Source organism: Mobula hypostoma, chromosome 9 (assembly GCF_963921235.1).
Source record: "Mobula hypostoma chromosome 9, sMobHyp1.1, whole genome shotgun sequence".
Lineage (NCBI taxonomy): Eukaryota > Metazoa > Chordata > Chondrichthyes > Myliobatiformes > Myliobatidae > Mobula > Mobula hypostoma.
The window spans coordinates 84,410,134-84,423,887 of NC_086105.1; the positions used below are offsets into that span (position 1 = coordinate 84,410,134).

A 13,754-nucleotide genomic window follows, 5' to 3' on the forward strand; every position below is an offset into this window, starting at 1 on the left:
ATATGCCAGATCAGAGACCCCAAATTAATTTGTGCAACACAGGAGATGCATATTAGACAGACCAGGGACACAAGCTGTTACCTCAACAAATAGAAACCAGGATCCTCAAGAATTATATATCATGGGTCCCACCAAATACAGAGACCAGAGACTTCAATGACCTTTACATACAGAGAGCAGAGGATCTCCAATAGGTGGTATTTACTCGTACACATGAGATGGTATTATACGGTCAATAAGCTGATACACAGTTCTTGTTGTAGGTACATAGTGTAGTCATAGACTGTAAACTGGAGAACAGGGGACCTTCGTGTATGGCTGCATAAAAAGGCAGCAGCAATTTGCTGCATGTTTGATATCATGCAGCATCTCAAATTCTTCACATGCTCAGACATTGATAGGTGTGGTTTAAGGAAAATGAGGACATTCATGCTATTCATATGCGGTGCAAGGATCACAAACAATGACATTTTAATGACTCGAGGTATATTCAGGGCAGGTTATGCTAGACTGTAGAAGATATTTATTTCTGTTACAGAAGAGATTCTGTAGATGATAGAAATCCAGAGCAAAACATATGAAATGATGGGGAACTCAGCAGGTCAACTTGATGAATGGTCTTGGCTTGAAACGTCAGCTCTGCATTTCTTTCCATAGATGCTGCATGATGTGCTGAGTTCCCCCATTTATTTCTGTTATCCTTAGTAGGGTAGAAATTCATGCAAGGCATTCTAATACACGATGTCATTTACTTTGTAGTGTTCTGGTTAGTAAGACATGCTTGAATAAGTGATGAAGATTCCCAATACATGCTGAAATAGTATACCGTACACGCTTCAGTAACAGAAATTGGTTCAAAATGTACATACAGTCACAATGTAAAATGAGTAACAAAATATGATGAATATGTTACACAGGGTGCAAATGGAAAAGTTTAGTAATCTTAATGCAACGGGAAATAACTGACAATTTACATTCAACGATGTGAATAAAATATGAGTACAGTACACTCAGACATAGCATCATGGAAACTTTGACAAATATTCACACAATGATGTTACAGGCTGCATAGGAAATTACTGCAATTCTATCCAAGAAGAATTGTTACAGTACACTGAGAAACAATGCAAACTGAATATCGAAAAGTAACACCATTAACATGAACAACAAAGGCTGATAATGTATGCTTTGAGCAAGCAGACATACTTATCAGCACATACTAATGCATATACTAATAATGCAAATTGAAATAAATGATGCTTTTTCTCTTACACAATGTTGTGTGTGTAGGCATTACTTCTGCCCAGAGCGCTAGTTGAGCTGTACACACCAATACAGGATATGATATTAATAAAAACCTTTGGAATGTATTATTTCAGTGTTTGCTGGGTTTTCATGTATGAAGCTGTAGTATACCAAGACCAGGATACTTTATTCAGGCAGTGTTTGTATCATTGTGAAGCCATGCAGTGTATTATACATTTAGCAGATGGAGCTGGAAGTTTTCAGAATTGGTAAATTCAGGACTTGGCACAGATTTAAGGTTATCATTGAAAGAATGAAGGGAATGTTTGAAGAAATTTCTGTCTCAGAGAGCTGTTAGAATATGAAATGATTTAGCGCAAACAACTAATTTGTTGTGTCTTTGGGAACAGGACTATAAAAGGATAGAACATGTACTCTAATTGAATAACCCGTACTGAAGCAAGCTTGATTCAGACTCAGCCTCCTTTACACCTAAAATGTGGAACCTCATGCAATCATGTGCATTAAATTTCATACAAATACCATGTTCATAAAGGATGTTACTCCCTAGAATATTATGAACCAATTAAAACCCCACAGAAAAGTACCTTGATGGAGTGTGTACTTCACTAGTCTGTGAGGTCCAGGCAATTTGTGAAACCCTCCATAAGCTGTACATCTTTGATATGTCACACTCTGCAACTGCTGTTGCTTCTATGTCTTGCTTGATGAGGATGAGAATCCTTTATGCTATTCACTGCTGGCTATAACTCTAGACTCTGGCCCTGCTTTTTGGGCACTTCAAATATGAACCACACTGCATGAATCCTCACTTTCAGGGATGTCCCATAGTGGGGATATTTACTGGATGTCCTCTCAGAAACACCATTTCCTGAGGGCAAATCTCAGCTGATCCCTGTAACTCTGCAATCTGCCCTTTTTTCAAACCTTACCTCTGATGTTTTGCACTACACTCTTTACCTGACTCTCCCCCAGCTCTTCATAGAAACATAGAAAACAGCACAATACAGGCCCTTCAGCCCACAATGCTGTGCCGAACATGTACTTACTTTATAAATTACCTAGGGTTACCCATATCCCTCTATTTTTCTAAGCTCCATGTACCTATCCAGGAGTCTCTTAAAAGACCCTATCATATCCGCCTCCACCACTGTCGCCGGCAGCCCATTCCACACACTCACCACTCTCTGCATAAAAAAACTTATCCCTGACATCTCCTCTGTACCTGCTTCCAAGCACCTTAAAACTATGCCCTCTTGTGCTAGCCATTTCAGCCCTGGGAAAAAAGCCTCTAACCATCCACACGATCAATGCCTCCCATCATCTTATACACCTCTTCCTTTACTATTCTGACATCTTCTCCCTTGAGATGTATTCTGCTAATTACTGTCACTGCCATTGCAGCATTAATAGTCTTACGCACTGCACTTTGCCTTTTGCTGTCAGCTTGATGTGGCCATGGCATTTTAAGACTGTGCTCAAACAGAATCCTTGTAAATACTAGCAAATCATGAAAAAGGTCATGGCTTTCCAGATACTGTTATTTGTTTGGATGCAGTGATCAATGTACTACAAATCAAAATGTTGATATGGTACATACTGAGTAGGGGTCACCAGAAGTGTAAAGCTCAGTAGTAAAGTCAGTTATCAGACAAATACCATCAGCTGTTCTCTTCATTTCACAGATACTAAGGATGTAAATTGTGCATACTGCAGTATTACAGACCTTCTAACTGGTGCTACTCTCTATCTTCCCATTTTCCTATTGAAATGAAAATATGCATCTCCACCTTCATTCCTGTGTACGAAACTTCCAGCAGGGCTGAGCCTTCTCCCTTTGACAAGAGATCCAGGACATCCTTTCACACACTCACATTAGAGAAGCTTTCCCTTGCCTCTTTTCATCTTTGCAAGCACATGCTAAAATGCTTAGTGACTGCAGAATCACATCTGGTTCAGGATTTGAATTTCTATGTCCTAAACAATTCCACTCTTTCAGCAGATTAAGGATTACGGACTGTGGGACTATTTCAGACACTCTTTATTAAGGAGGGTGAGCAATACTATACAAAGTTAAAGTTGTTTATTTAGTGGAGCAACCCTGCAATAGGGTACTTTTATTAATAGAGTAGAAAAAATGATTATTATTGCATGAGTCTACCACTTTACTATTTCATTCACTGAGAAAAGTGATATTCACATTAATGTGGAGTGCTTGGGACTTGAAGTTCAATATTTTTTAGTAATCATAAAATCGTTAGATTTAGAATAGCAATGGAAATTAGTATAGACCAGTCTGAGGTAAAATGATCGACTGGAGAGGGAACAATTTAAATAGAATGATGGTGATGTAGCCTGGATAAACTAGGGTCAAGGTTTTTTGATGGTTGGTGGGATTGAAGAGGAAAATATAGTGTATGTTTACTTCTGAGGGCGTGTGAAAAGGGGGCAGATATCAGGCTAATATTGAAGTTGAAGCTCATGTATTGGGTTGACAGAAAATTGGCTCAGAAACAGGGAACAGAGACTGTAGTGAAGGATTGGTTCTCAATCTGAAGGGAAGTGTATGGTGAAGTTTACAGGGAATTCTGCCTTCCTTCCTTTACATAACTGAATTAAACCTGGAAACACATGACAACACTTGCAAGTATACAGATGGCACAAACTGTGGTGGACAGTGACGGACTTCAAGGATATAAGGGCTGTGGGAATGGATGGGCAGATGGAATTAAATGCTGAGAAGGTAAAGACCGAGAGGAGACGAACTAGAGGGGAGGGGACAATACTGGAGTGGGCAACAGATCTGAGATCTAGGGATCTATGTGATTGAAAGTGGTTAAAACAGCAAAATAGTATCCTGGGTGCAGGAATAAGGAAGTCACAATGAACTTTCATAAAACATTGCCATTTCCCTCACCCAGGAGAGATATCATGGATTTGGAAAGATTACAGAAGTGGTTTTCCGAAACAATTGCAGGGAGGAGAGACTTCAGCAGTTGATGCACTTGTTCCTCACAGAACAGAGGAGGACAAGAGTATGATGAGGGTATGGAATTAGTAATGAACTGCAAATGGCAAATCGTAAATAAGTACAGAGTGAGTCACAGCAACTACCTGTGCTGCATTAATATGGCCGTGGCAGTAGCAGCAGATTCAGAAAGTAACCGGGTAAGGATCTGAAAGGAACAAAAACATCATGCTATGGGGGAAGTTCGGGGTATTAGACTGGCTGGATGCTGCTGCATAGAGCATAGATCCTGCACAGAGATACAAAAGAGACTGCAGATGCTGGAAATGTGGTTCGAAACACATAGAATACTGGAGGATCACAGCAGGTCGGGCAGTGTCTTTGCAGTCAACCAGAAGAGCCTTCATCAGGACAACTGGACAGGCCTGATGAAGGCAGTTGGCCCAAAGGTCTTAGCCCAAAATATTGACTTTTTATTTCACTCCATAGATGCTGCCTGACTTGCTGATCTCCCCCAGCATTCTGTGTGTGTACCTCTAAAGTCAGAGGACCAAATGACTGTTCCGTGCAGTGGCTATTGTGTGATTTTTCTCCATCCGATTTTCCTTGGGATCAGCAGCTTTGTAATTTGTATTGGAAGTGTGAAGAAAGGATTAAAGTGGAGGAGGAACTCAATGTCTATTTCAGGCAGCCTTAATTAACCTTCTTTCTTGGAGCAATAGAGTGGCATAGAAAATGCCCAATTAAAGGAACTACTGTTACATTAAGCAGGTGACTAAGGCAAGAAAAGCTCATTTGTTGGTGCGATTTTCTTTATTGATTATCAATACTGGAAAAATATTTGGCACATCAACTGCAGGCACTGTTAACAACACACTACAAAACAACAGGCACGCACTTTTTGTTAAAATTTCTTGCAAAGTTTCATTTTTACCATAAACATGCCAGCATTCTGCGAGAAGGTTCACCCTATAAGGTCAGAGCCAGTGGTGAGAATGAAGCTGGGTCTTCAGTATTTTATTCAGCCTGTAGAAGGACTTATTACCAAATAGGGTGGGGAGAAACACTAACACTTGTAAAATAGAGCAATCTTTACAGACACTTAGTTCAATTCAAATATAATTATAATTACACATCAGCCTTGGGGATCACATGACATGGCCATAAAATATTTAGAAAAACCTTGACACATTTCTTAAGAGCCACTTAAAATGACATCTTACATCTGTTAACAAAAATTTCCCTGGGTAGATTGCCCACAGCCACAGATATGTTTTGCAAGGAAACCTTCACAAAGCCACAATGGGTTTCACAGCCAGAGAATGCTTCACTACACAGTGAAGAGAGATTACCTCTTTGTGTTAGAGCAACGGGAAAGCCACTGGACTGGTCCAGTTAATAAACTATCAAACAGGTTTTGGCAATCAGGCAGCTAATAGTTTTGCAAAGCATTTTCATACAGACTGAATGTAAAGGGAAGTACCTGCAATGTGAACTATCAGCAGCTGCTGCATCGGCTGCTGGCAGCACTCAGCGTCCTGCTGTAGTGAGATGAAGAATGAAGGACTGCATTCCAACACGCTTTGAAAGAATTGCAAAGCAAACATCGCAGAAGTTAACAGCCTGTGAACATGCCGCACAACCCAGAATTTGGCCCTCAAGCTGGAGAAGATTTCTGACCCCCATCCCTCTTGTTCCCTTATTCCTCCCCAGACAAAATTAACAGGTAACCTCCGGCTTTGCAAACTCCGTGTTAACAAAGGAGAAGCCCTCAAACTCTGCCTGGTCAATATTCATGATGACCTCTTGGTCAGGTGGTGTTAAAACTGGTGGATGACGGGTGAAAAATCGGTCGAAGTTCTCGGCGTTGCGCCCGCACTGTGGGAGGAGAAAGAAAAAGGATGATGGGATGGAGTGTTGAGGGTTTACAAATGGGTTAGTTCTACAAAACAAACCAACATTGGAGGATGAGTAATGAACAATGATCGTGCATAGTAGCAGTCACTAAATTTGCTAGTTTTCGTGAATCTTCTGTGTCTATATCCTCATCTTAACGCAGGACCTTGAGGCCGTTCAGCCGCTCGTTGGAACAGAGTGAGTCACTCAGCTCCTTCAGTTTATTACATAAAGTATGGTACCAAGGTATGGGGGTTAATAGATCAGGGCTGATGAATCAGATTTAAGAGTTACATCCCACCACATCAGGTGCTAAATTTCAGTTACTGGACCAGTGAACATCAATAACCATGAAACTAATGGTGCAAACAGTGATTAGTTCAGCATATCTCCAGGGGCCAAAGGACCTGTCCCTGTGCTGTACTACTCTATGTTCTAGTAACTGTTGCAAAATAATCCTGTTTACCTGTGTACCTTTCCTCCTCCCCGGACTAACCCTCTACACATGACCCTGTGCCCAGAGCGATGCATTCAGTCTTACCTACCTTTAAAATGGCCTACTTAGCTCAGGGAGGGTTTGGGATGGGCAATTAATATTGGCCATGGCACAAATAAATATAGTCCAGCAAAGGTCCCACATTTTGTGAGAGCCATTTATAGTTCTATTGATTTCTGCTGAAGGTCTGAGTCAAGCAGGCTTTCTACAGATCAAGTCTAGTGTTCAAACATCAGTGTGATGTTTGGCCAGAGAATGAAAGGACAGACAGAGGGGATTAGTGTTATTGGGTGCCATGAATTTAATTAGTTTCACTGAAGAGCCGGTTTCTGTTCTGTTCTGTGTTCTATCACATCTGACTCCATGAATACCCACATTATAACTTTACCATACATTTACAGGATCTAACAAGCCCATTGCAACACAAAATAACCACCATGCCTGATAATTTCTGTTCATGTTATTCCTTTACTGATAGCTACCTCATCCCTGCAATAACATGTTACCCATTCCCCGATGTAAATGAAACCATTCTGCCTTCGCTTAAGATCCACATGGATCACTAGCTAATAAGCAGGAGTAAGGATCCCTTCCCAACTTTCTCTAATTATGGGGCACTCAGAATGATGAGAGTTCTGACCCAGTGCAGCCAGTCCATATCTGTCTGGGACTCAAATCTGCAGTGCTTCAGTTGCCCGGAGCCAGGCAAGGCAAGTGCAGTTTAAGAGTAGATGGTTGGAGGTGTGTCTGGGTAGGACAGAGTATCATCAATTCAGACCTACAAAATAAACTGAGGAACTGCTTGCTTTTATTTTGGCAATCTCACAGGATCGTGCTTGGTCATGGTGACTCCAACTTTTTCTAGCACACTCCTTCCCCGCATCATTTCCAGCAAGTTGAGACTTGTGTGTGTAACCCATGTGCATTGGATAGTGGACAGGAACTCAAAGTCCTAGAATACCAATTATCCATATTTACAAAGCAGGAACATCTGAACATAAAAACAGAGTGATAGGAAGACGTAAACTTGGACACATTTTGAGAAGACATAGACTCACAGGAGAAGATCAGCCAGAACTGAAGATTGATGGTAACAGCCTCAGAGGGTGAAGAGGCTGGAGGAGGATCAGAGAAAGGGAGTGATCAGTTCCAGAGGATTTGAAAACAAGCCTGAAGCATAAGTTCTGCATTGGCTTTAAGGAATTGTGAGTTATGCAATTCTACACAATCACAACAGTGTGAAGAAAACAGAAGATTCCTTAGACCAGTTCCAGGGTGGTGGGTTTTCTGTGTGTGGAGAGAGTTAACGGTTTGGCAAGAATGAGAAGAGATTTCTTTGAAAGATACAAAATTCATATGGGGTTTGACCGGCTGGATGCAGGAAGGATGTTTCCCCCTGACTGAGGGGTCTAAGAGCACAGTCTCACTCACAGTCAGGGTCTAGCCATTCAGAACTGAGGAGAGAAGAAATGTCTTCACTGAGGGTGTGATGAAGCTTTGGAACTCTCAGTCAATTTATTCATTCAGCCACCTTTAAAAAGTTAGCAGAGATTGTCGGCACTTGCCTGCGGAGGAGGCGAACATGGACTGAGTTAGAGGCAGTTCCTTGTGGACTTTACACGCCAGTTTTAAAAGCCTTCAGGTCTGTGGAGCGGGAGATTGCTTGGGTTAGTTAGCAAGGGACAAAAATAAGAAGCGAGGTATCGTCGGAGTGGCCATTGTGGGAGAGGCCATTATTAGAGTGGTCAGGCTTTAGCTCAACAGGTATTAGAGCGGTCAGGCTTTAGCTCAACAGGCATGGTCGAGAACAGGCGTAGGCTGGAACTCAAGTTTGAGATGTTCAAGGCATAACAAGTGCAGGCAGGATGGCAGTTCAGGTAGTGGAATGCTCCTCCTGTGAGATGTGGGATTTCAGGGTACCAAACAGTTTCCCTGCAGGAAGTGCACCCAACTTCAGCTCCTGACTGATAAAGTCAAGGAACTGGAGCTGGAGCTGGACGCACTCAGGAAAATCAGGAGGCTGAAAACTTCATTGATGAGTCTTTTACTGAAGTGGTCATAGGCAGAGTGCAGCTTTCAGAGAGTAAATGGGTGACCACCAGGAGAAGTCAGGGGAGTAAGCAGTCAGTGCAAGGTTCCCCTGTGGCCATTCCCCTCGGCAACAAGCATATTCCTTTCGATACTGCTGGGAGGTGGGGGAGGGGGTGGATGGCCTATCAAGGCATAACAGCAGTAGCCAGGCCAGTGGCTGGCTCTGAGGCTCAGCAGGGAAGCGTAGAGTCAGGCAGGGCAGTAGTGATAGGAGATATCGAGTGATAGTTAGAGGGATGGACAAGAGACTGGTGGCCATGAAAGAGAAGCCAGGATGTTTTGTTGCCTCCTTGCTGCTAGGGTCCAGAATGTCTCAGCGAGGATGTAGAAGATTCTCAAGAGTGAGGGTATGCAGACAGAGACCATGGAACACACTAGCATCAATGACATTGGTAGAAAGGGGGAAGAGGTCCTGCATTGTCAGTTTAGGGAGTCATGAAAAAGGTGGAAGAGCAGGACCTCCAACGTAGTAATCTCTGGATTACTTCCAGTGCCACATGATATTCGGGGTGATAGTACAAATGAATGCCTGGCTGAGAAAGTAGTGCAGGGGAAGGTTTCAGATTTCTGGATCATTGGGATCTCTTCTGCGGAAGGTATGACTTATACAAAAGGGACAGGTTACACCTGAACTTGAGGGGGACCAATATTTTTGCAGGCAGGTTTGTTAGAACTGTTGGGGAGGGTTTAAATTAATTTGGTAGGGGGATGGGGACCAGAGTGCCAGAACAGTTAGTGAAGAGGTTTTGGAGGCAGATGTTCGTACGACCTCAGGCAACAGTAGGAATCGAAAGGTTGAGCATGGTGAGACTAGTATCTTGAGCGGCATATACTTGAGTCATCAATATAAGTTACAATGTCAAAGGCGGACAAATTCGCAAAGGATGAATACAGGACTGAAGGTGTTATAATTAAATGCGTGCAGTATACAGAATAAGGTAGATGAACTTGTAGCAGAGTTGCAGATTGGCAGGTATGATGTTGTAGGCATCGCTGAATCATGGATGAAAGAAGATTATAGCTGGGAGCATAATGTCCAAGGATACACATTGTATCAAAAAGGACAGACAGGAAGGCAGAGGGGGCAGTGAGGCTCTGGGTAAAAAATGAAATCAAATTAGAAAGAGGTGACATAGGTTCAGGTGTTGAATCATTGTGGATAGAGCTAAGGAACTGCAAGGGTAAAAAGACCCTGATGGCAGTTGTATACAGATCCCCAAACAGTGGTATGGATGTGGGCTACAAATTATAATGGGAGATAGAAAATGTATGTCAAAAGGGCAATGTTACAATAGTGATGGTGAATTTTAATATGCAGGTGGATTGGGAAAATCAGGTTGGTGCTGGATTCCAGGAGGGGCAATTTCTAGAATGCTTGTGAGATGGCTTTTTAGAGCAACTCATGGTTGAGCCCATGAGGGGATCAGCTATTCTGGATTGGGTGCTGTGCAATGAACTGGAATTGATTAGAGAGCTCAAGGTAAAAGAACCCTTAGGGGAAAGTGATCATAAATTCACCCAGAAATCTGAGAAGGAGAAGGTAAAGTCAGGTTTATCAGTATTACACTGGAGTAAAGGGAATTACAGAGGCATGAGAGAGAAGGTGGCCAGAATTGATTGGAAAAGAACACTGGCAGGGATGGTGGCAGAGCAGCAACAGCTGGATTTTTTTTTTCTCAAAAGAGGAAGATGAATTCTAAACGAAAGATTGCACAACAAGGGAAGTCAAAGCCAAACAGAAGGCATAAAATAGATAAAAAAATTAGAGGGGATTGAGAAGCTTTTATAAACCAACAGAAGCAACTAAACATGTCATTAAGAAGATGAAGATGGAATATAAAATTAGGTTAGCCAGTAATATTAAAGAGCAATATTCAAGAAGGCATTTGACAAGGTACCCCATGCAAGGTTTATTGAGAAAGTAAAGAGGCATGGGATCCAAAGGGACATTGCTTTGTGGATCCAGAACTGGCTTTCCCACAGAAGGCAAAGAGCGGTTGTAGATGGGTCATATTCTGCAAGGAGGTCGGTGACCAGTGGTGTGCCTCAAGGATCTGTTTTGGAACCCCTACTCTTCGTGATATTTATAACTTACCTGGATGAGGAAGTGCAGGGATGGGTTAGTAAATTTGCTGATGACACAAAGGTTGGGGGTGTTGTGGATAGTGTGGAAGGCTGTCAGAGGTTACAACGGGACATTGATAGGATGCAAAACTGGGCTGAGAAGTGGCAGATGGAGTTCAACCCAGATAAGTGTGAGGTGGTTCATTTTGGTAGGTCAAATATGATTGCAGAATATAATATTAATGGTAAGATTCTTGGCAGTGTGGAGGATCAGAGGGATCTTGGGGTCCGAGTCCATAGGACACTCAAAGCTGCTGCGCAGGTTGACCCTGTGGTTAACTAAGCATACGGTGCATAGGCCTTCATCAACCGTGGGATTGGGTTTAGGAGCCGAGAGGTAATGTTGCAACTATATAGGAGCCTGGTCAGACCCACTTGGAGTACTGTGCTCAGTTCTCCAAGTGCGAAGACAATAACCTATCCCTTAACGTCAACAAGATGAAGGAATTGGTTGTTGACTTCAGAAGGAGTAGTGGACCGCATGACCCAATTTACATCGGTGGTGCACAAGTGGAACAGGTCAAAAGCTTTAAGTTCCTCGGGGTCAATATCACAAATGACCTGACCTGGTCCAACCAAGCAGAGTTTACTGCCAAGAAGGCCCACCAGCACCTTTACTTCCTGAGAAAACTAAAGAAATTTGGCCTGTTCCCTAAAACCCTCACTAATTTTTATAGCTGCATCATAGAAAGCATTCTTCTAGGGTGCATCACAACCTGGTATGGAAGTTGTCCTGTCCAAGACCGAAAGAAGCTGCAGAAGATCGTGAACACGGCGCAGCACATCACACAAACCAATCTTCCGTCTGTGGACCCACTTTACACCGCACGCTGTCGGAGCAGTGCTGCCAGGATAATCAAGGACACAACCCACCCAGCCAACACAATTTTCGTCCCTCTTTCCTCCGGGAGAAGGTTCAGGAGCTTGAAGACTCGTACGGCCAGATTTGGGAACAGCTTCTTTCCAACTGTGATAAGACTGCTGAACGGATCCTGACCCGGATCTGGGCCGTACCCTCCAAATATCCGGACCTGCCTCTCGGTTTTTTTGCACTACCTTACTTCCCATTTTTCTATTTTCTATTTATGACTTATAATTTAAATTTTTAATATTTACTAATTTTAACTATTTTTAGTATTTTTAATATTTAATATTTGTAATCCAGGGAGTGTGAAACGCAGAATCAAATATCGCTGTGATGATTGTACGTTCTAGTACCAATTGTTTGGCGACAATAAAGTATAACATTCTGGTCGCCTCACTACAGGAAGGATGTGGAACCCATAGAAAGGGTGCAGAGGAGAGTTACAAAGATGTTGTCTGGATTGGGGGGCATGACTCTGAGAATAGGTTGAGTGAACGCAGCCTTTTTTCCTTGGAGTGACAGAGACTGAGAGGTGACCTGATAGAGGTATATAAGATGATGGGAGGCATTGATTGTGTGAGTAGTCAGAGGCTTTTTCCCAGGGCTGAAATGGCTAGCACGAGAGGGCACAGTTTTAAGGTGCTTGGAAGTAGGTACAGAGGAGATGTCAGGGGTAAGTTTTTTTACACAGTGAGTGTTGAGTGCGTGGAATGGGCTGCCAGCGATGGTGGTGGAAGCGGATACGATAAGGTCTTTTAAGAAGCTCCTGGACAGGTACATGGAGCTCGAAAAAATAGAGGGCTAGGTAACTTCTAAGGTAAGGACATGTTCGGCATAGCTTTATGGGCCGAAGGGCCTGTATTGTGCTCTAGGTTTTCTATGTTTCTATGTTTCTAGGATACCAAAAGTTTCTTCAGATATATAAAGTGTAAAAGAGAGGTGAGAGTGGATATCGGACCATTGGAAAACACTGCAGGTGAGGTAGTAATGGGGGACAAGAAATGGCAGACTAGTCGAATAAGTCTTTTGCATTGGTCTTCGCTGTGGAAGACACTAGCAGTACAATGGAAGTTCCAGGTGTCTGGGGGCATGAAAAGTGTGAAGTTGCCATTACTAGAGAGAACATTCTTGGGAAACTGAAAGGTCTGAAGGTAGAGAAGTCATCTGGTCCAGATGGTGTACACTCCAGGGTTCTGAAAGAGGTGGCTGAAAAGATTGTGGAGGTATTAGAAACGATCTTTTAAGAATCACTAGATTGTGGAATGGTTCTACAAGACTGGAAAATTGAAAATATCACTCCACTCTTCAAGAAGGGAGAGAGGCAGAAGAAACAAAACTATAGGCTAGTTAGTCTGACCTCAGTGGTTGGAAAGATGTTGGAGTCATTTACTAAAGATGAGGTCTCAGGGTGCTTGGAGGCACATGATAAAATGGGACAAAGTCAGCATGGTTTCCTCAGATCTTTGACAAGGTGCTACACATGAGGCTGCTTAACAAGCTACAAGACCATGGTATTATAGGAAGATTCTGGTATGGATAAAGCAGTGGTTGACTGGCAGGATACAAAGAGTAGATATGAAGGGAGCCTTTTCTGGTTGGCTGTCAGTGACTAGTGGTGTTCCACATGGGTTTGTATTGTGTCAATGATTTGGATGATGGAATTGGTTGCTCTATTGCTAAGTTTGCAGATGATAGGTGAAGGGGCGGGTAGTTTTGGGGAAGTAGAGAGGCTACAGAAGGACTTAGACAGATTGGACAAAAAAATGGTAGATGGAATACAGTGTCAGGATGTGTATGTCATGCTCTTTGGCAGAAAGAAAGGGTTGACTATTTTCTAAATGGAGAGAAAATACAAAACACTGAGGTTCAAAGGGACTTGAGAGTCCTTATGCAGGATTCTGTAAAGATTGATTTGCAGGCTGTAAAGATTGATCTGCAGTTTGAGTCTGTGGTAAGGAAGGCAAATGCAATGTTTAAATTCATTTCAAGAAGCCTAAAATATAAAAGCAAAGATGTAATGTTGAGACTTTATAAAGCACTTGTAAGGT

At 42.5% G+C, this 13,754-nt stretch overlaps 1 protein-coding gene across 1 annotated transcript in view; it reads right to left on the bottom strand.

Moving 5' to 3' along the window:
* Nucleotides 1-487: 487 nt before the first annotated feature.
* Nucleotides 488-13,754, bottom strand: part of LOC134351826 (protein kinase C beta type) — a 405,871-nt gene continuing 392,604 nt past the window's right edge. The window contains exon 17 of the mRNA XM_063058567.1: nt 488-6,112. Within this exon, the coding sequence (XP_062914637.1) occupies nt 5,954-6,112 (159 nt within the window). The 3' untranslated portion in view covers nt 488-5,953. The remainder of the gene's footprint in view (nt 6,113-13,754) is intronic.